At 38.7% G+C, this 24,000-nt stretch overlaps 3 protein-coding genes across 3 annotated transcripts in view; 1 reads left to right on the plus strand and 2 right to left on the minus strand.

Annotated features, from left to right (window-relative positions):
• ttc7a (tetratricopeptide repeat domain 7A) overlaps nt 1-436 on the minus strand; it is an 82,924-nt gene extending 82,488 nt beyond the window's left edge. Inside the window, exon 1 of the mRNA XM_079842788.1 lies at nt 281-436. Coding sequence (XP_079698914.1) covers nt 281-337 — 57 coding nt within the window. The 5' untranslated portion in view covers nt 338-436. The remainder of the gene's footprint in view (nt 1-280) is intronic.
• A 532-nt stretch (nt 437-968) lies between these two features.
• Nucleotides 969-16,975, plus strand: mcfd2 (multiple coagulation factor deficiency 2, ER cargo receptor complex subunit). The gene is made up of 4 exons (XM_079842088.1): nt 969-1,095; nt 2,267-2,443; nt 12,647-12,806; nt 15,413-16,975. Exons 2-4 carry the CDS (start codon nt 2,271-2,273, stop codon nt 15,542-15,544), a joined length of 465 nt encoding a protein of 154 aa, XP_079698214.1. The 5' UTR covers nt 969-1,095; nt 2,267-2,270; the 3' UTR covers nt 15,545-16,975.
• A 67-nt stretch (nt 16,976-17,042) lies between these two features.
• prop1 (PROP paired-like homeobox 1) lies at nt 17,043-20,707 on the minus strand (the record flags this gene model as incomplete). Its single annotated transcript, XM_079843416.1, has 3 exons — nt 17,043-17,423; nt 19,315-19,535; nt 20,638-20,707. 3 exons carry the CDS (start codon nt 20,705-20,707, stop codon nt 17,043-17,045), a joined length of 672 nt encoding a protein of 223 aa, XP_079699542.1.
• Between the last annotated feature and the right edge of the window lie 3,293 nt (nt 20,708-24,000).

Here is a 24,000-nt window from a genome sequence, read left to right on the forward strand (position 1 = left end):
CCCGTGTGAGTAGCCTAGTAGAGACAATTTATGTGTGGTATTCCTTTAAAACACGTTTAAATTCAGCAATTTAGTAGGTGTTTGCAGCTATCAAAATAACATGGCTTTAAAAAACTCAATAAAAACTAATAATACAATAATCATTCATCGACTGTCAATAATATATCCATTAAAATCTACATACAATACTCAAAGTTGTTAGCAAATATCACGCATGTCTTGTCTACTGGCTATTCTAAAAGTCACATTTCTACGATACTAAGAATGCAATAAACCTAACCTCCAGCTGTCGGAAAATAGATTTGGCCCTCTCATTTTCTTTGCAGAGGTTTGCCATGCAGTTGACCGTGGTGATTGATTAATTAGACACAAAAGCATCATCCCTTGAGTTATAGGTGCGCTCATTCATTCCCCTGCGTTGCTGCAGAGTGCAGACAGTGTGGATTACAGTGCGCTCGCGGCTTTATGGCGTTTACTCAAATCCAATCAGCGTGCAGCTGTCGTGTCCTGCAGAAGAAAACAAGATTCTGCATAATTTCTCATTTATTATTCCTGGTATCTATTTGAAATGTGAGAATACAATTATTGGGTTTAATCATAGACCGTAAAAAAATATTTAATATGATGTAAAATAAATAAATAAATAAATAAATAAATAATACAAAATAAATTAAATTCTCAATCAGCGTTTACCTACTAAGAGCCACACTTTCTTTATATATCAAGATTTTTTTGTTACTAATCTTATTTAGCTTTTGGCTAAATATGTTATACATATAGAGCAAGTCGTAATTTAACGTTTTTATTACTAATGTAAAATTTGGTGTTTATTTTTATACAGTGCATTTGTATTACATCCTACTATATAACGTATATTGTTGTATTTTAGCCGTGTCCATATTGTAAAACTTTGTAAAAGCTTTTTTCGTGTCCAATCAGAGTTTAGCTGTCGTATCCATGAGGTGAAAGGCAACTACGGCAAGCAAGAGCAGTCAAAAAGAGCGGCGCTGAGTTAACATCAGCAGGAGTTCAGTTACTCCACGGTGCCTGAATAAATAGGACGAATATTTACCCGTCAATTGTGATTTATAGCAGGTGAGTGAATTTGCATGTGTATGTTGTTATATTGTTGTAAGATGTATTAAGAGAGATGCTGAAAAGCGTTCAGATGACTGGGCAACGTATGCAACTGCTGTTTCGGTGTCTAGACCGCTCTTCTTGTAATATTTAAATATTCACATCTAAGTTATCTTTGTTCATTTCCCACGTTTCAGCATATATTATTTCATGTTTGTGTTTTTTTGTGCCTGTAATTATGATATTACTTTCCTCCACTAACTTATCTGTTTTGATTCCTAATTTCTCAAGTTCATCCATATGTCTGCCACATTTCTCAGTTTTACTGAACATTGATTTACTGATTACACAGATATTACTGCTTTTTTTTCTCTCTCTTCATTAGGAATAGTCTGTGTAATCTTACCATAACGAATTTGAACCTCATAAGACCCAGGAAAACAAAGTGGGGAAAAAAATTACATGTATAGGCAAAAACAATGGGTTTCTTTTCATTCATCAGTAAATTTGCAGGTTTCAGGATTTTTTTTAAACAAACTTTGTTTAAAGATGATACTCAACTATGTTATGAAAGATATAACGGAATTAATTTATATACCATTTTACTAACTGGGTAAAATGGCCACATGGGTTTTCCCATTCAATGCAATGTATCTATACACTGTCTCTAATTTGCATGTTAATGTGTTCTTGGAGCAACATTTAATGAAAAAAAAAGTGTAATAATGGGACTGATAGTTGGCAACATTTTGATAATATCTAATATTTTATAGGAACTGTGATTTGTAATTTCTTTCCCTATTCACTTGTTGTGTCTCCAAAAATGCCTGATAAACATTATTTAAGTCCCTTTGTTTTGAAACAAAGTCATATTTTGATTAGAAACCCCATAAAAAATTATTACAAAATATTATAATATTTCCATAAGAGTGCTAAATTTGATCATTCATTTTTAAAGACCAAGGAGTTGTTGTTGTCCTGGAGAAACCTCAAAACAAATGGTTTCTCTGAAAAGCTCTGAATGTGCTCTTTACAGGACATCTTCACAGACTTAAAACAGTGACATGTATGGTGTTAGAGAGAACTCAACAGGAAGTTAAAATTGTGTGTTGCTCTCATTGGTCAAATATTTATCAGTAAGGGCTGCTCCAGCTGTAGCATTAACTCTTATTAACTCTCGTGATTTCAGTGTAATGAGATTGAAAGAAAGATCTGGGCAGCTCAGATTATGGAGCTGGTTCCTGCTCTGCTCCAGCTGTGTGCTGTCTATATGGGCCCATGGAGGACCGCATGGAGAACCAGCTGCTTCAAATCAAGTGCACCCTCCAATCACCCGGCTGGACAGGAACATGGTTCAGGATAAAGAGTGAGCAGGGTTTTTCTTTCTGACTTTAAAACTGCTTTTAGAGTCTAATACATGTATCCAAATTCAGTGAAACTGTTCCAGTGAAATGTATTGGTATAGCGTTTGTTGATTTTGATTGGATTACTTTTCAAAAATGCACTCTCTGCCAAATGACCTCTGCATTGGAGCAGGCTGCCCTGATCTCTGCCTGCGAATAATATGTCAGGAAAACAAAGGTCATACTTAATCCATCCTCAGAACTCATTTTAAAATTATTTCTCTACTAATATATATATATATATATATATATATTTATATTTATTTATTTATTTATTTTTTGCAAATCCTCGTCGCATGTGTTGTAGTTATTGGTTAACTGGTATGCATTTTATATTATTAATAATGATAATATGTTTAATTTATATAGTGTTTTTCCCTAGATCAAAGCACTTCAATAAACAACAACTACAATCAATAAACATAAATGCATCAAAAACAGGACCAATATTAGAAACAATACAGTATTCACATTAAACACCACAGATGATCATGGAATCTGGAAATGCATAGTCTGGAGTGAAAAATATACAAATATGTACAGTCCAAACAGAATGAACAGTAGAGTAAAAAGGAAGTAACCAGAGTAGTCCCTTGTGAAGTGGGTACATCAAGCAACCCACATCGAACTGCATCTCGAATGCCACAGAGCCCAATGTTGATTTCAACACTGATATAAAGATAATTTTCTTAACACCAAATTAGAATGATTTATGAAGGATAATGTGACACTGAAGACTGGCGTAATGATGCTGAAAATCTAGCTTTGCATCACAGAAATAAATGACTTTTTAAAATAGATTAAAGGGGTCATGCATCATAAATTGAGAATTAAACTGTTCCTTGATCTTTTGACATAAGAGGTCATGTACTATTAAAAAATATCCAGTAAGTTTCAGAACTCAACTTCCTTGTTAGTCCAAAAAAAAAGCATTTATTTATACCGAGCTGCCAAAAAGATTTGTGATCATAGTGCGATGAAAGACCTCCTCTGCGGAAGATCAATGTCTACTTCTACATCATTGTTTGAGAGAGATGTAAACACAGGATTACTTGAGCAACAAAACCATAGAGATGCCTCTGAGGATTTCAAGACGGAGTCCAAGTTGTGATCCTAACAAGATCGTGGATGAACTTTATTTTTAACGAAGTTCCAGTCAGATCGCGTCAGTAAGACACCATTTGTTTGTTCGCTTAATTTTACTGCGGATTCGTTTTTTTAAACAAAACACAGTTCGATACAGACTTTTCAGTGACTGAAAATAAAAGAAGATGCAGTGACTATTAGACCTGACAGCAGTGTCGCAACACACCAGTGTGAGTAACAGGGTTTTTACCATGTGTCACTATTGCTTTGTCTGATACAGATCTTTTGATATGTACTCCCTTTACTGAAAATGATGACCGATGAATATAAGAACGACAGTATGACAAAAGATGGTACATTCATTCATAATTTGTTTACACAAAACACTGTAAGTTATCCTTTGTAAACTATAACTGTGGTAACTCACTTAGTACCACAGCTTTATTTGCGACAACCAAGACTTACAAAACATATTTAATACACATAAATGTTTATGTTACAAGATAAACATCTTTCTGTATCGTCTTTGTTTAAACACTAATATAAAGTAAAAACTACCTCACAAAACACAAGGATTAATTATAAGTAAAGTTGATTAATTACCAAGCTGTCGCAGACTGGAGTATCGTTGTTTTTTTAAAGGGGCTATATGCAACTTTTTCCTCAAAATAAACGTCAAGTCAACTCAAGTCAACTTTATTTATATAGCGCTTTTAACAATGTAGATTGTTTCAAAGCAGCTTTACAGTGTTAAACAGGAAAATAATGCAGCATAATTTTAATCAGCTGTATAGCCATTCTGGAAACATTTCAAGTATCATACAGTGACAGTGTGGGCGTTAGATCAATAATTCGATCAGTAATTTAGTTTAAATGGTTAATTTACCGTAAATCCTCTAATATAGGCCCGGGCCTTTATTTCACTCAAGCGCATCGCGGTCCAGGCCTTTATTGGAAGGAGGCCAGAATTAGAGGCAGGCCTCAATTTCTATTTGAGCAAATCAAACTACCAGTAGAAAGACTAAAAATGAGATTTTGCATCTATTTCAACCAATAAAATACTAGGTTCATTTATTGAAAACGTACAGTTACCATAACATTATGGTATGCAAACAGAACATTAACAACAAATACCGGTAATTCAGGCTAAATTCCAGTGTAGAAATATGGTAACAAAAACGTAGCAAACATAGGCTACCGGAAGTGCATTGTAAACACTTAACCATACACGGTGATAATTAGGTTATTGATTCATAACAAAAGGCAACAGACACCTTACCGCTCCAAAGTTTAACCATTCCTGTCTCGTTTGGTTTGAAGTTATAAAAAAAAATTCTCCAATTCTGTTTAATCCTCGTCCTCCTCAGTTTTCTCCTCCTTTTCATCTCTCCCTGTAAACTCCTCATCACTCGCGCCAGCCTCTACAACAAATTAATTATTGTACAGCTCCTCTTCGTCCTCCTCATGTTCCGCTGACCGCTGCGCGTCTGTTCTCATCCTCGCGCCGTAAACGTTAGCCTACCGGACCCGGTGACTGAAGTCTCACGTGCGAGTCAAGAGTGAGGTGATCAGACATCCCAACCTGAAAAAAGTCATTTCAGGGAGGTATCTCTCCTAAAATTATGTAGATCACTTTTACTATTTACATAAGCTGCTTATACTATTTATATAAACTGCTTTTATTTATATTTCATTGCAACTTTAAACAGGTCTAAGGAGTTTGTTGTTTTCATGTAGCCTTGGCAACTAGCCGACCTGAAAAATATGCACATGAAATGAAACTTGTTTAACTCAACCATAACATGTTAGTTACAAACTGTAGAGCGTGCAAGATTGTCATTATGTTGATACTTTATACTCTCGTTTTTTGGGGCACTCTCCCTCTGCCATGGCGCTCCAGTTTCTAAATACACTGAACTGATTAATTCGGTTCGGGAGAAGAGATAAAAGCCCGCCCACACTGACAATTGATTGGTTGACTTACCGAAACAAGCCAATCAGGACGCTCTCCGTCTTACATGCGCTTCATTAGGTGCACACTAGCACACACACGTAAGGTTTCTCGCTCTCTCTCCCTCTCTGCCGTGCGCGCGTGCACAGTTTGTGTCTCGCATGCGCGCTCTTGCTCGCTCGCTCTAGATTGCGGGAGAATTTTACTAATTTGCGGGCATCAGGGAGCCGCTATAAATATGCGGGAGACTTGGGATGTCTGGGTGATTGACATGACCAGTACCCTGTGGTACTTGCATGTTACTATCACAAGCAAGCATAATGTTGAGGCCTGCCCAGAAAAACGTTGGTTCTAATAATAGCCCCGGCCGCTATTAGAGACCGGCCTTTATTTACCTTCGGTGACTGCGAGACCGGCCAATGTTGGAGACCCGGCCGCTAATGGAATACAGGCCAATATTAGAGGATTTACGGTAGTTTAAATTTTTCAACTAAACATCGAAATTAATCTAAATAATAATGTCCCCAACTGAGCACGCCAAGCCAGAGGCAACAGTGGCAAGGAAACCAAAACCCCATTAGGTGACCTAATGGAGAAAAATAAACCTTGGGAGAAACCAGGCTCAGTCGGGGTGCCAGTTCTCCTCTGGCCAATTAACAAACAGCGTATTATTATTATTATTATTATTATTATTCTGGCAGCTTTACAGCTCGGAGGTCATAATAGATCAGAATAGGGACCGGGGGCAACATGCTGGAGACGGGTTTATTGAGGATGATGTTGAATAAATAATTATTAAAGTGCAATATTCGAATGATCGGAGGCAACACGCTGGAGACGGGTTTATTGAGGATGACATATCGATTTAAGTATTATTTAATTGTAATATTCGAACAATCTGAGTCAACACGCCGGAGACGGGTTTATTGAGGATGCCGTGTCGATGAGGCAGTTGCAGGGGGAGTCTAATCATGGTCTCTGCAGACACTTCGGGGTCCTGTGTTGGTCTTCTCTGGGTGCAGGTCCACCTGGATACGGCCCGGATCCGGCTGACTGCAGTAAATCTCGGGATAAAACAGAGAGACTATCATTAGCGTAGATGCCATTCTTCTGATGATGTCACGAGTACATCAGGTGTTATGGGAAGTGTTCCCGGTTCCGGCTGACCTAGTTAATGCAGCCTAACAATCATTTCATTGAAAAAGTGTTTTATGTGTATGCCACAGTAAAGAGATGAGTTTTTAGTCTAGATTTAAACTGACAGAGTGTGTCTGCTTCCCGAACAATGTTAGGAAGACTGTTCCAGAGTTTAGGTGCTAAATAGGAAAAGGATCGACCGCCTGCAGTTGATTTGGATATTCTCGGTATGATCAACTGGCCAGAATTTTGAGACCGCAGTAGACGTGATGGAGTATAATATGTTAAGAGCTCGCTCAAGTATTGGGGAGCTAAACCATTTAGTGCTTTGTAAGTAATAAGTAAGATTTTAAAATGTATGCGATGTTTAATAGGCAGCCAGTGCAGTGTTGACAGAACTGGGCTAATATGGTCATACTTCCTGGTTCTAGTAAGAACTCGAGCTGCTGCGTTTTGGACCAGCTGGAGTTTATTTATTAAGCGAGCAGGGCAACCACCCAGTAGAGCATTACAATAATCTAACCTTGAGGTCATGAACGCATGAACTAACTGTTCAGCATTTTGCATTGAGAGCATGTGCCGTAATTTAGATATATTTTTAAGATGCTAGAAAGCAGTTTTACAGATGCTAGAAACGTGGCTTTCAAACGAAAGATTGGTATCAAAGAGCACACCCAGGTTCCTCCCTGACGACGAGGACTTGACAGAACAGCCATCAAGTGTTAGACAGTATTCTAGGTTACTACTTGTGGAGCTTTTTTGTCCAATAATTAAAAATTCAGTTTTTTCTGAATTGAGTTGCAAGAAATTACCGGTCATCCAATGTTTTATATCAGCTATGCATTCCGTTAATCTTGTGAATTGGTAAGTTTCTTCAGGGCGTGAAGAAATATAGAGCTGAGTATCGTCAGCATAACAATGAAAACTAACGCCATGCTTCCTAATGATATCTCCCAGTGGTAGCATGTACAGGGTGAAGAGTAGCGGTCCTAGCACTGAGCCTTGTGGTACTCCATACTGAACTTGCGATCGGTGTGACATATCTTCATTTACTACTACAAACTGATAACGGTCGCATAGGTATGATTTAAACCATGATAATGCAATTCCACTAATACCTACATAATTTTCGAGTCTATACAAAAGAATGTTGTGGTCGATAGTATCAAATGCAGCACTAAGATCGAGTAACACTAATAGAGAGATACAGCCACGATCGGATGATAAGAGTAAATCATTTGTAACTCTGATGAGAGCAGTCTCAGTACTATGATACGGTCTAAATCCTGACTGGAAATCCTCACAGATACCATTTCTTTCTAAAAAGGAACATAATTGTGAAGACCCTGCCTTTTCAAGTATTTTTGACAGAAAGGGTAGATTTGAGATTGGTCTATAATTGACTAAATCTGTAGGATCAAGTTGCGGTTTTTTAATAAGTGGTTTAATAATAGCCAACTTAAAAGTTTTCGGTACATATCCTAATGACAAAGATGAATTAATGATATTAAGAAGAGGATCTATGACCTCTGGTAGCATCTCTTTTAATAGCCTAGTTGGTATAGGGTCGAGCATACATGTTGTTGATTTAGATGATTTAACGAGTTTAGCCAATTCTTCTTCTCCTATAGCAGTGAATGAGTGTAATTTTTCCTCAGTGACACTACAATGCTCTGTCTGATGTGATGCTGTAGTAGACGGCTGCATGGTTAAAAAAATTGTCCTAATATTATCAATCTTACATGTGAAGAAGTTCATAAAGTCATTACTGCTGTGCTGTTTACAATCATCAGAAGTTGAAGCTTTATTTTTGGTTAATTTAGCCACTGTATCGAATAAATACCTTGGGTTGTGTTTGTTTTCTTCCAAGAGAGTTGAGAAATAAGCAGATCTAGCAGTTTTTACGGCCTTTCTGTATGTGATCATGTGCTCTTTCCACGAATTACGAAATACCTCTAATTTTGTTTTCTTCCAGATGCGCTCCATTTTTCTGGCTGCTGTTTTAAGGGCCCGGGTGTGCTCGTTGTACCACGGTGTTGGACTATTTTCTTTAATCTTCTTTAAGCGCAGAGGAGCAACTGTGTCTAAAGTACTGGAAAAGAGAGAGTCGATAGTTTCTGTTGCAACATCGAGTTCTTCTATACTATCTGGGATGCTGAGCAGATGATACTGATGAGGAAGATTATTTAAAAAGCAATCTTTAGTAGCGGCAGTGATTGTCCTGCCATTTTTAAAGCGAGGGGGCGGCTTTGCAACCTTAGCTAAATTAAGTATACATGATACTAAGTAATGATCTGAGATGTCATCGCTCTGCTGCAGAATTTCAACGGTATCAACATTTATTCCATGTGACAATATTAGGTCTAAAGTATGATTATGGTGATGAGTGGCTCCTGACACGTGTTAAAATGCTAATCCCAATACGTCTTTTCCGTTGTCTACATGGATATTAAAATCACCAACAATTAGTACTTTATCTACGGCCAGTACTAACTCTGATAGAAAATCAGCAAATTCTTTGATAAAGTCTGTATTATGCCCTGGTGGCCTGTATACAGTAGCTAACACAAATGTTGAACGGGTTTTATCATGTACACTACATAGCGTTACATAAAGCACCAAAACTTCGAAGGAATTATATTTGAAACTAGACTTCTGAGTAATACTGAAGATATTATTATAAATTACAGCAACCCCTCCCCCTTTACCTTTCAGACGCGGCTCATGTTTATAACAATAATCTTGGGGGGTGGACTCATTTAAGGTAATGTAGTCGTCAGGTTTTAGCCAGGTTTCTGTCAAACAGAGCACATCTAGATTATTATCTGTAATAATATCATTAACAATAAGCGCTTTTGGGGAAAGGGATCTAATATTCAGCAACCCAAGCTTTATCAATTGTTCATCTGTATTATATATTTTGTTTATTTGTTGGACGTCAATTACATTTTTACTGTTGAATGGTTTTGATATTTTTTTGTATTTACTAATTCGGGGAACAGACACAGTCTCTATATGATAAAATCTAGGTGAAGGAGTCTCTATGTGCTGGGATTTATCTGACTCCGGTAACGTGAGACAGCTAGCAGACGGTCGGTTTAGCCAGTTTGTCTGCTTCCTGACCTGGGCCCTAGTGAGTCAAGGTTTAGCTCTAAGACTATGTGCCAAATTACTAGAGAGAAGAGCGGCACCACCCCAAGAGGGATGGATGCCATCCTTCTTCAACAGGTCAGGTCTCCCCAAAAACTTTTCCAATTGTCTATGAACCCTATGTTATTTTGCAGACACCACTTAGACAACCAGCCATTGAGTGATGATAGTCTGCTAACTATCTCATCACTCCTTTTTACAGGGAGCGGTCCAGAACAAAAAACAGCCTCAGACATCGTACTAGCGAGTTCACACACCTCTTTAATGTTAATTTTGGTGATCTCCGACTGGCGAAGTCGAACATCATTAGTGCCGAAGTGAATAATAATCTTAGAGAATTTACGATTAGCTTTAGCCAGCACTTTTAAATTTGCTTTGATGTCAGGTGCTCTGGCTCCCGGTAAACAAGTGACTATGGTGGCTGGTGTCTCTATCTTCACGTTCCGTGTAATAGAATCGCCAATGACTAGGGCACTTTCAACAGGATACTCAGTGGGTGCTTCACTGAGAGGGGAGAACCTGTTTGATGTTCTAACCGGAACGGAAAAGCGGTTCTTTGGTCTGCGACTATGCTGCCTCACTGTTACCCAGTTTCCCTGCTGCGAGGGCCCTGCAGCCGGAACCGAAGAATGTACAGAGTTCACTAAGCTATTCGCATCCAAATCAGTGTCTAAAGCTGTTACATCCTCACTACTCTCAGATAAAGTATGGATGCGTGTTTCTAATTCTGAAATCTTCTCCGTCAGCCTAACTATCTCCTTACATTTATCACATGTGAAGCCCTGTTCGCCAGCGGAGAAGCCTACACTAAACATGCGACATGCAGTGCAGGTGATAATGACAGGAGAAGACATGACTTACCGTGTTTGTTGATTAATCCAATTTACCACTTACCACAATCCTTTGCTGGACACAATTTACTAATCCAAGTTATGAACTAAGAAAAAGGGAAACCCGGGTGCAGAGATAACAAGCTAACAGGCTAGCAAAATGCTAACGTGTGATGGTGATTTAGATTAAAAGCTAGCGATGTCAAATTTAACGTGATAGGCAATTTTTAAACAATGTATGGTGATGAGTAAGTTATATTTAGCAGTAGAAGAAAGAGGAAATATCAAAATAAAGATTCAAACGTAAGCAAGGCTCTACAGAGCTACAGACTTGAGCTACAGAGCAACAGACACAGCAGGCAGACAGGAGCAATCGAATGGCTAACGTAACCATAGCCTTTTTATTTTACCATTTATGACTCAAACATCTCCTGATTAGCATACTGACACCTTGTCCGCTCACAGTGGGTGCACCTATAAGCCTGTATCCTATTTTTCCTATTTTATGTCGGGTCGGATTTTTCCCGCGCTGTCTGCGGATGTGACGTCACCACCGCTGCGAGAGAGAGCAGAAAATAAGAGCAGTTCTGTTTTTTGGCCACAGGTGTCAGTCGCGAGTTTAAATTTCAGAAAAACGCATATAGCCCCTTTAAGGTGTAGGTTTGTCTTCTGATTAGGAATCAGAATTTCACCAGTTGCCATTTCAACTTCGGACGTTTTCAAAACAATTCCAAACGTGTAATGGAGGGGACGTTGACAATTATTTTAATATACAAAAAATTTTACCCAATCACAGCAGTGGGTGTTTACCAAGTAAGTGTTCAAAAGAGATGGTCAAAACAGAACATTATAATTGGGAGAATTATATACACTGAGAATGTACAGTTTTATGGAATTGCAGTTCATGACCCCTTTAAAAAAAAACGGAAAACATTTTAAATTGTAATATTTCACAATATTACTGTTTTCATGGTTGTCGGAAACAAAAAGAAAGTGGGTGGGTTAATTTACATTAAGTGCAAATAGTCAGAATTATCTACTAAACAGTTGGGGCCAGACAAAATGACAGAAGACACCAAATTATTAACAGTGGCAATGGAACATGGAAGAAACTTTTGACACAAATCAAGGTTTGAATCAACCTTTTGCCAAACTCGCTCTACTCCCTTTTCCAATCACATATCAGATCGGAAAGGCATTTATTTTCAATAAAAATGAAGAAAATATTTGAAAAGTGCCAATAAAGCGTCTAACGTGTGTTTAATAATAAAGTGTTTATTGGTTAGGGGTAGGTGAACAGAATTATAGATGGTAAAAGTGAGTGGGTCCAATATCTTTGGTCTTAAAAAGTGTCCCACCCTCCTACAATGGTTCTGATGCCCATGACTGGTTTTACTCTATTTTTCATCAAATAAATGCAGCCTTGGTGAGTATAAGGGATAAAGAAATATTGAAAATATTGTGGCAAAATAGAAACATTAGTGGCCTTTAGACTTTTGGGCCCTACTGGCCTGGGTATATAACGGTATACAAAGGCTGTCAGTATAGATTTATCTGTAGAATGAAAGTTCACCCTATCTATTTTCTAAATTCATGTTATAGATCTTATTATGAGAATTTTATCCATGATTGTTTCATTGTTAACAATGGTTTTTACCTCATAATGTTTGATTAAAATCGTAGCTGGACTTTCTGTTAAAATGACATGCAGAACTTCAAGTCAACTCAAACCTGACCCTGCAAGCTCATGTTCATCTCACACCCACATCTCAAAATCCAATCTACAACCAATACACAGAACCACCACTTTTTTTATTTTTCAGTAATCCATTATACTCGGATATACATCACAATATGAAAGAATATATATGTTGCTACTTCAGTTTCATTGTGGCTTTGATCAACCAAAGGTGACAGTTATCGACTGATCATCTTAAATTGGCCAAATACCAATCTGCCTCTGGCTAATATTATTCTGTCTGTAATCTGACCTTTCTTTTGTTCTGTTGTAGCCATATCATGGAGCATTTAGAAGGGGTGATTGAAAAGCCGGAGTCGGACATGACACCTCAAGAGCTGCAGCTACACTATTTCAAGATGCACGACTATGATGGCAACAATCTGCTGGATGGACTTGAGCTTGCCACTGCCATTACTCATGTGCATAGAGAGGTGTGTGCTTTAATTCTGAGCTTGATGTTATGCTGTATACACTACCGGTTCAAAGTTTGGACACAACCTACATAGAGCTGCAAGGTTAATCATTAAAATATTGTGATCAAACACCCACACAATCTTATTCCTAAAGGACAACGATTCGTCTGTGTCTATTAAACCTTTGATAAAATCACACCGGAACATTCAAATCTGCGTTGGCGCTGCCACTGACCCACAGAGAGCAGTTGTCATGTATACAGGGGCGCCGCTAAGGGTGGGTGGGTGGGGGGTGGGGGGTGTGGGGGGGGGGTGTTAGGACGATTCTAATCTAATAGTAGTAATGTAATAGAAATTATAAATGTATAATCTACCAAAGAGTTACAAATATAACAAAATTATGGCTTATTTCTGCATTTCCGGCAAAATCCAGCAACCGCTCACGCTCACAGGTAAAACAACATTTGCTCAAATCCCACTCTGACATGAAATTTCTCTGTACTGTAGGCTAATATACTTCTTGTAGCCATTAAGAAAAAGTATTTAGTTTTATATTTATGTTTAAATATCATGTTATTTTATGTCTATATATGTCTATATATCTATAGTTGTCAATCTGTCAATCTATGTTAATTGTGAAAAGTGAACAGCAGTGAGAGGACACATAAGATGCGCAATGCCAGGAGACATGGAGTGGGTCAGACATGATTGTGACCACTTCATTAAGTTTTGTTTTGTAGAAAGCCTTTCTTTAAAGTAAATTTCGTTTTGGATAAATTGTATCTTAATTTTAATCAATGTTTCATCAGCCAATTGGGGCATTCTGGGTTGAGAGAGCGGAGCTTAATTGGTCAGTATTATTAAATTGCAGACAAAGATTTGGGATAGCTAGGTTGGTGCGGTAGGGGGCCCAACATCATATTCTTTCATAGGGCCCAAAATTTCTAGCGGCGCCCCTGCATGTATAGGTATAAAACAGCTTTTCAACTCGTACATAGTTTCATACATAGTATTGTTATTTCTGTCTTACAATAATTCAGATTATCACAGAAGTACTTGGATAAAAGTTCATATCTAAACACTGATGTCTCTGGTAGCGATCAAAATAGAGCTGATCCCTTTTTGAAAGTAGCTTGTCACTTCAAATAGCAATTGTATTGATTATTTTGTTAGGACACTAGGACAAGTGACTGTTAAGAAATGTATTTGTCATTGAATCATTGATTCAAGAGATTCGTTCAAAAGCGCTGGTTCATCCAGTAATAAAACAAGTATGAGTGAGTCATTGTGCCCTATTTTAACGAACTGAACGCATGGTCTGAAGCGTGTGGCACAGGTTCACTTAGGGCGTGTACGAATCCACTTTTACTAGTTTTGCGTGCCAGACGCATGGTCCAAAAGGGTTGTACCTAGTCTCTTAATGAGTCATGGGTGTGTGTTGGGCGTAACGTGCAATAAACCAATCAGTTTCATCTCCCATTCCCTTTAAAAGCCAGTTGCGCTTGCACCATTTACATGGCGGAATTTGCGAGAGCAAAACCAAATGTGCAAATGTGACGAAAGGAATCCTTTAATTTTTAATATTTAAAAACGTGTGTGTGTGTGTGTGTGTGTGTGTGTGTGTGTGTGTGTGTGTGTGTGTGTGTGTGTGTGTGTGTGTGTGTGTGTGTGTGTGTGTGTGTGTGTGTGTGTGTGTGTGTGTGTGTGTGTGTGTGTGTGTGTGTGTGTGTGTGTGTGTGTGTGTGTGTGTGTGTGTGTGTGTGTGTGTGTGTGTGTGTGTGTGTGTGTGTGTGTGTGTGTGTGTGTGTGTGTGTGTGTGTGTGTGTGTGTGTGTGTGTGTGTGTGTGTGTGTGTGTGTGTGTGTGTGTGTGTGTGTGTGTGTGTGTGTGTGGCGAAGCAGAGTGTACGCACGTTGTGCACCTGCCTATAGGCGATTATTACTAAAGTGCATTTAAATAACACAAAAAATACTGTGCTATTGACTTCAGGCCAGGTTTCTGTTCGTCAATGGCAGAGTCCTTTTCAGTTGCCTCAAAATGGCAACGCGCCAAAAATGCGCCTGAACACACCTCATTTTCAGACCAGCACGACCATGGGTGAACAGATGAGCACGAGTGCATTTGCCATCTAAACAAAGTGATGCTGAACGTGAAAATGATAACTGCGTCGGGCTGAAACTAGCAAAAAACACTTGCGTCGTGCCGGGTGTATGATGGGGCCCATTGAATCATTCATTCAAACTTAATTAATTCTAATTTATTAAACATTTTTTAAATAGACTGCAGCAATTAATAGTTTGTCAGAACCTCTGGTAAATTATTTTATTTAGTTGTCTGTTTAGAATCATGGGAGAATTGTGATCACTATTTGAAACAAAAAACAAATTGTCATTCTCAATTTATCCAGGATCGGTGCAGCTCTAAACCTACTCTTTTCTTCTTCTGATATAAATTTTTAATGACAAATATAAATGTTTTTCATTTTTATGGGATTTAAATATTTAATTGAATTTTATAATCTTATTTTAAGTACACTTGTTTCAGCCCCCTGGCCCCCCCCCCCCCCCCCCCCCCCCCCATTCCATTCAATTATAATTAGTATTGTCACCTGGCTTTGGTTTCCAGGAAAGAGGAGAGGATAGCCAGCCAATGAAGGAAGAAGATCTCATCAACCTCATTGATGACGTCCTCAGGGACGATGACAAAAACAATGATGGCTACATTGACTATGCAGAGTTCGCGAGGTCTCTGGAGTAAAAGACGACGGGAACAGCCGTGGCCTTACTGTGAATGCAGATTACCTCTCATGTACAAATCTCCAGCACATTCCTTCATGTGTGTGTACGATTTCACAGGCGCAGTATATTCATGCTTTCGTATAACCAGTATAAAATGTCATACAATGAAATCGTGAGGGGCATGTAGTGACATGAGATGTTTTGTGTTTATGCCATCAGTGTGACATTTATTCATTGTTGCACTCACATCTGCATCTCTTGTCAGAATGGACCCTTGATGTATAAACTGCCAAATTTGTCCACTGTAAACAAGCATAAATTGTTCTTATTGAATAAATGCTTTGCAGTGACACTCTCCTGCAAAGCTCATGGTTAAATGAAGATAAAGTGGGACATAATTGCTGCTCTGCTGATGAATGATGGCAAACACACACTCTTTCTGCCTTAAAGGGATTATCACTGTTACTGTCATTAATAAAAATACCCATTCAAAATTATATGAAAGGACACAACTTTCACGTGAACAAACATTTAACTATGTAGATTTGGTTTTACCTATATTTACATTTAAATGTGCAAAATACCTGTTCGGAACTGTAAATCTGGATGAATCTCCCTATAGGCCTAGTACTACTAATCCATCTATTTGATGAAGTCGTCCATTTTCTAGAACAGAAATTGGAATTATGTCCACTAAAACATCAGGGTGAACAGATTTTCAGCTTGCTGTTAGAGTCTGAATGTACACAAAATGCCATATGGGTCAATGACATGATGCTGTTTTTGTTAGGATCTATAATTTATTCAAAAATACATTTAAAATAGTGACTTTTTTACACTTCTTCCATGATGAACAATCATTTTGATATTTTTTGAGGCATAAATAAAAAATTTTTTGGGTAATGCAATTACCCAGGGTTTCTAACAAACCTGCTTATTATTATTTGGACAAACATTTGTCTGCTAAATCAAAGTTGTTTGGTTCAACCTCAATGAAGATCTTTTGTGTACCCGGTAAAAAACACATTTCTAAGAACTTGGTGTGTATGTTTTCAACTAAATTTTTCATAGATTGTCATTGGCCCATGTCTATTTTGCATGGATAAAATGGCAAGAAGAACAGCACTTGACGTAAACCATGTGTAATTTATTTCTACCAAAGCTGTAAATTGTTATTGATGACTTTTAATAGAGATGTAATTTAAAAGATCACAGGGTCTATTGTACATTTCATCTGAGACAAGAATGACATGTTCATAATGGTCCTTATTTAAAGTCTACAGCATGTTCAGTCTAAACTGAACCTAGTTTAATTGTCACAGTTTAGTATTGACAAAGGATATCGATATAAATGTATTTTTGTCTAGGGAGATATAGCAATAATTGCGAGAAAAATGTTATGTGTGATTGCAAATATAATAAAAACAGAAAACGTCAATCTTGATTTGTCATTGGAAACAAATTTATTGTTTGTTCTGTAGCTTCTTGTACAAAAGGGAACTTCATCAGCACTTCCACTAGTTCCAGTGACTAGTGGTTTCAAGTGCAGACACAGAGGCCAGTGAGAGCACTGAAGTAGTTGATGGTCCGATGCTGCGCAACTGGTTGTACCAGTCATCAGGCTGTCTTGTGGCTTGTGATGGAGCAGGGCCGGAGGGGCAGGAGAAATGATTACTGGCGGAAGGATGGGGTGGGAAGCCTCCAGGGGGCAGTACTGAAGGGAATCGGGGGATGTGTGGCAGGGAATGATGGCACTGGTACTGCCGCCCCATGGCAGAGGAAGATACACACATACCGCTAAAGAGAGACCCTCGTCCTGGCATTATGCCCACCGGCAGCACTTTCTGGGTAATACGATCCTGCTTCCGCTGCTTGGCACGACGGTTTTGAAACCATACCTACACCAGGGAGCAAAAAGCAGGCAGGTTTAGCTCAAGAGTCAGCTAGAATAATCAAACCAGGAAGTTGAGGTTTGGCTGGGTTACATGGAAAATTAGCTGTAGATGCTGTAACTACACCATGGTGGCCGTTCAAAAGGTAATTTTCTTTCCAGCAACATTTAAATCACTAACGTCATTTTATTACAATAGATTTTTTAATGGGCAAGAACTAAAGACATCAATACAGTTCTTCAATAATCCAGACATATTTTCTAACCAGGTGTGATGTAATAATTTTCCTGCGATAAGTGATTTGTCTGTCGACAGTGTATGCAACATGGCGTAATCAACCAGATTCACAAAACATTCCTAGGAAATTCTTTGTTACTGTTATTTTCTAACAAAAGTCAAGTTGGCATGAAATGGAAAGTTGCAATAGTCTTCCCTATTGTGCTGTATATCAGAATGTCTTTTCAGAATGAACTCGCTGCCGTCCGCCTGGGTTGTGGAGGGTTGGCTGCTGTCTGAGAGGGAGCGGAGCCGGAGCCTGCTGCTGTCCCCCATTATGGAGAGAAGCAGGGAACGGGGAACTCGCTGCCTGGTGCCTAAAGCTGGAGGGGCAAGCGGCGGAGGTGTCAGACGGCCGTCCACCGAGGGGTATCCAGCGCCACCGCCAGGGATCGCGGAGGAGTTCACCCAGCTGGTGGAGGACCGGATGGCAGTGCACAGGCAAATGGAAACAGAGCAAACAAAACCAGAACAGAATGCGTCCTCGTGCTGTAACGAGTACACCTGAGGAGAGAGGGAGGGGGCTTTGGAGGAGGTGTGGAGCTGATGATGGCCTGGGAAGAAGAGGAGTCGGTGGTGACAGACAACATGGTGAAGCCGATGGTGGAAGGAGCCAAGGCGGAGCTATGGCCGAAGGGCTATGCAGAAACTGGGGATTGATCAACAGAGACGAAACCAGGGTTTTTAGAGGAACCAGCAAAGCAGAGAGAAACCCAAGACAGAGCTGCTGGCTCGTGGAAACCGAGGCAAAGATGGAGACGGCTAGCAGGGAAGACAGGGAATCCAGAGGAAGGGAGAGGCCAATGGAGCCGAAGGGGTGGAGGGTCGAGGCACAGCCGGAGATCCGACAGTCTGTGGAGGCAGCTGAGTGACGACTGACCGAGGTTGATCCGGAGGGACGAGGGAGCCTGGAGGAGTCCCAGGGCAGACGGTTGAGGGAACGCAGAACTGGGACGGAACCAACGGGCTGACTGGCCAAGGTGGAGACATGGACATGAAAGCTTGAGGTGCAGCCAGGAACTCAGCCTAATGCCGAGCTGGTGGAGGGGAAGCACTTTAATGGGGGCAGAGCCAAGGAGCTGAATAATACCAGTGGAACCGGCAGATCCAGAGGACTGGACAGAACCAGTGAAGGAGATGGGACCAGGAAGTTGGGCAGGAGCATCAGAGGAGGAAGTGCTTCCGGATGGGCCTAAATTTAATCTGTTTGTCATATAAAGCAATCGTGTCTCTTCAGAAAATTTGGACAAAACCGCTCAATTCATATGGATTCATTTTAGTATTTCTTTATAAACTTTTTGAAACATCAAAGTGGTATTTGCGTAGCTGTCAATGGAGGGAGAGAAAGCTTTCATTTTGGGTGAGCTATCCCTTTAAGAAGATTTTGTGAATCTGGCCCCATAATTTTGGACAAATGTGACGAGAATTATGGAGCAGTAGAAACAAACCAAACTGTCGCTCAATGCTACCACAGCAAGTTTTCTATCCACATATTTTGCTGTGTCACTGTAAATCACTCTCAGTGTGAACACCCCTGGTTAGTGTAACATAAAACTGGGACATTTATTTCAGCTACATGTAACTGTATCAGTTCAATGATCATAGCACACAGGTCAGTTACCTGTATGCGGGCCTCGTTGAGTTTGGTGGCTCTCGCGAGCTCCTCTCTATAATAGATATCAGGATAGTGGTTCTGTCTGAAAGCTAACTCCAGCTGTTCCAGCTGCTCATTGCTGAAGGTAGTTCGGTGTCTCCTGCGGGATGGTGAAGGGTACGGTCTTGCTCGTCCTCCGCCACCCCTGGTGCTCTCAGATGTCCCAGAATCTTTTCTTGGGTTAACATCTGCATCCAATAAGATGAAACTCAAAGAGGTGAATTCATTATGAGTACACTTCTTTGTCACTCCTAAAGATTTTAAAGATTTTAAAGACTTTGTCACTTCCAAACAGAAAGAGGTCTCTCTCTCTAGTTACAAGCAATTTCCTATTGACAGAGAGAGTTCATCAACCACTGACACCTCTGAGACGTTGGATTTGCAGGTACACTTCTCTCAAATCCTGTTCACTAAAGACGGAGGATTTAAGAGCTGTAATGCTTCCAAACAAACCTCCAGGAACTCAAAAGACAGAAGGCTTTGCCACCTAAACTCAATATCGTGAGAGAGAGGCATGCCAGAACCCTAAAGATTACGCTCAGCTTAAGCAAACAATGCCTCAAAAAGTGACTAATTTGTCAAATTGTGGGACTCTTGGTTTCCAGGGGCTATTCACAACATTACTATGGAGGGTAGGAAGTGGTAGGATTTTTGAGCGTCATACTTTACCAAATTGATTATGAAAATACAGCACTAAAAAGTGACTGAAACATGGGGTCTCGAGTCTGAGACAACAGATGAAAAAATGCAACTTTTTTTTAGCCCTTTTCTATTTTAATATATTTTCAGTGCAGCTTATATTTCCAGCATTAAAATTTTTGAGAACTTTTTATGTTGAAAAACGCATCTGTAATTGATTTTCAATTGGTCAAATGCATTTTTTTCTTTAATGGCAATATGACAAAAATAGATTAGGATGTTCATGTTCCACTATGTCCACTATGAGAGTGAGAAATAAAATAAAATAATAAAAAAGACTAAATACAATACAGCAATGCTGGCATAAATATTAATGTTTGTTATTATTTTAATTTTGATATCTTATACACAATCACAATAAAAAAAAACAAAAAACATTTTACTTTTCTACACTTTTATATGTGCTCTAGCTCTTTAACTCTAGTTTACTGTTGAAAGTGCCATTGCACTATGATACATTGTTTGCGATTCTCTTTATTTGTAAGTTGCTTTAGATAAAAGCATCTGCTAAAATACTAAATTGTAAATATTTTTCATATCTCGATCATGATCACAAAATTTCTGTATGCATAGTAAATGTAATATTCTTACCTGCACTTGAGCTAACCGTGACCTCAGAGTAATTTTCAGAGATCTGTTGCTGAGGTTTGTCTGTGTCCATTTCAAACTCTCTCTGGGCTGCAGGCAAGATTGAGGTTTGACCTCCGTCCTAACCGAACCATGCTTTTTCACAGCAATCTAGTGTGACATCACAGAGCAGTCACACCTCTCACCTATCCGCTCACATGATGGTGAAGCCCTCTATTCTTGTGAATTGGTTGAGAAGTTTTGGTTTGATTTATAGCAAACCCCCCATCTTTGCACAATATTTTAATTTAAAAGATATTCTGGAAACACTTTACAATTAGGTTTAACTTGTTAACATTAGTTTAATTAATTACATGGACTAAGAATTAACAATACTTCTACAGCATTTATTAGTCTTAGTTCATGTTCATTTCAGCATTTTTTACTAATGCATAATTGACATTTTTATTTGTTAACATTAGTCCATGCACTGTGAACTAAAATGAACAAACAATGAACAGTTGTATTTGTATTAACCTCTTAAACTCTGCGGACCCTGTACAGGGGTATCGGAATGACATCATCAAGTATATACTTAAAATGTTAAATGTCTGTTGAGGAGCTCTGACCTCACATATACTTACTAGAGCTCAGACAACATGCTTACATGTTTATCACTTTTTGCAGTGGTTTATGTTACTTCAAATGGTTTCCTGTAAAAGGACACCAAAATTGTGGATTTAGACCACTGTATGTGGGTATGGGAAGCTTTTCAATTTGGGTAGGCCAAATCCAGGCGGAGATCCCAAAAATGGTCCCAGAGCTTAAGTGAAAGATGAATAAATACTGTAACAAATGTATTGCTCATTGTTAGTTAATGTTAGGTAATGCATTAAACTAATGTTAACAAATGAAACCTTGTTGTAAAGTTTAAACCGATATATTTGTTTGTTACTACACTGATTCTGTCATCATATATATATATATATATATATATATATATATATATATATATATATATATATATATATATATATATATATATATATATATATATATATATATATATATATATATATATATATATACACACATATACAAGCATGTGTGAGTAAAAAATTTCCAAAATATGGGTCGTAGTGGTGCAGAGACATTTTGGATAATAATATGACTTGGAATTCTGGGATGAAAATGGTAATTTACTATTTTCACCACCAGGGGGAGAGTAAACAAAAGAAAAAAAATGCAAGAGGAAAAGAAAAACGAGTTAACTAGTGTTTAATTTACACAATAAACTTTGAACAATAGGCCTATTTGGGATCTGGGAGCATGGCATATTTAGATTGCTTAATGTAAAGTGTCTTGAACATGTTCTGTTATGATCTCACAGGATTTTTGATTATCAAAATGAAAGTTTAGTCCACTTTGCAGCTTATGATTAAGCACCACCCACTTAGACAGGAAGTGTCTGTTAATTTTTTTCACATGCCAATTAGTAGGTTTATCTAAATAGTTGATGCATTCAGAATTTGTATAGAATCAGAGTATGATGTTAGCCGTGTTGGCATTGCCATGTAACCAGCCGAACCTCATTTACATAAAAATGCTAAGAAAAGTGGAAAAAATATAGCCTATTTTACACTTTGATAAATTGGTGATGAATTTGTATAAATCTGTATGATTTGTAAAAAGTTGGCTAAGCATGAAGGTCCACTCCTGCACATTTGCCACCAATAGTTACCAATTACCATGAGTGTGTTTTGAACACTCAGTTTTTTTTATCAAACATTTAATCTGTCTATTTTTTTGTCAAGCATGAAGAATTGAATTGGTTCTGCAAGACTAGACTGAAGAGCTCTGACAGACGGAATAAAAAGTCAGTTAGGCCTTTGATTCAGAAACATGGCAAGTATGAACGTCATCTTTGCCAAGGTGGGTGACTTAGTGTTCCCGAGGGAGTCTACAGTCAACCAGCCCCGGACTGCCAGGATCTGCCTGTTCTTTTCTGCAGTTGAAAATGGATTCATTCAAGAAGAAAATAAAGTGAGTTGGGTTCATGCTATTCACTCATCTAAAAAATGTAAAAATAAAACAAAAGAAAAACTCAGAGGAGCTTTTGGTCTGAGGTCATTGAGGTGATGATGGCTGGATGTAAGTACACCTGTCCTGCAGAGAACCAGAAGAGTCTTCTCAAGTAACGTCTCCAGTAATCTTCTTTACTGCATCTCTTTCAGCATCGTCTGCCAAATTCCCTGTGAACTAATGATCTGGATTAAATATTTACCTCCTTGTCTGTGCTTTACGGAACATAACTGTTATTTACAGCCAGCGCTTGGAATTATTTTATTTGACAAACTTAGGGTCATCTATCTATCTATCTATCTATCTATCTATCTATCTATCTATCTATCTATCTATCTATCTATCTATCTATCTATCTATCTATCTATCTATCTATCTATCTATCTATCTATCTATCTATCTATCTATCTATCTATCTATCTATCTATCTATCTATCTATCTATCTATCTATCTATCTATCTATCTATCTATCTATCTATCTATCTATCTATCTATCTATCTATCTATCTATCTATCTAAATGTTAAAGTTTTCTTGTTATTGGCATACTGTAATGTTCATATTCAGTTGAATTAGTAAGACTTCAGATGTACTAATGTTCTAATGTCTATGACTGGCTTTAAGCATTGTGTAAAGCAATGTAGAGTTCAAATGAAAAGGAAGCAGATGGGTGTGTATGAGTAGGCAGGGTCACCCCAAGGGCCTGTACCCAGAGCTGGAGAATCACAGGGACTAGCCTAACTCTCCAGACCTACACAACGCTGTGACCAGCCTGTACCCACCCCCCACCCCCCACCCGAAGACTTTTGGGAATTTCCAAAAGTCTGAGGAATTCTGACTCAGACTAGACCCGGTACAGGGAGGAGGTTCTGCTTGTGAGGCCCACAGTTTAACCACAACCATACACTCACATGCACAGACTTGCGCACACACGCACGCAAACACAACTATATAAGCATACAAGTGTATGCAAAATTGTATTGATACTCAGAGATGAACTTCTCTCCTCCCAATTTCCTGGGACTGAACTAAGAGTGACCTGCCTGGCCATCCCTCAGCCCCGATGGAAGGAATGTAACCCAACACTCTCTGCCCTGTCCAACTTGGTGGCTTGCATGTCTGTGTGTGTGCGCGCGCACGCACAATCAACAGGGTGATGGAGACACAGGTTCACCTTTTTTCCATTTACTAAGGAAACAACTTCAATTGAAAGTTTTTTATCTAAAATGTTTTATTCCACTCACAATCGACACATATTGTAGGAGCCAAACTTACTATCTTATTTCATTTTTTTAATAAATATGT

The sequence above is a fragment of the Gobio gobio genome, assembly GCF_949357685.1.
Source record: "Gobio gobio genome assembly, chromosome: 18".
Classification (NCBI taxonomy): domain Eukaryota; kingdom Metazoa; phylum Chordata; class Actinopteri; order Cypriniformes; family Gobionidae; genus Gobio; species Gobio gobio.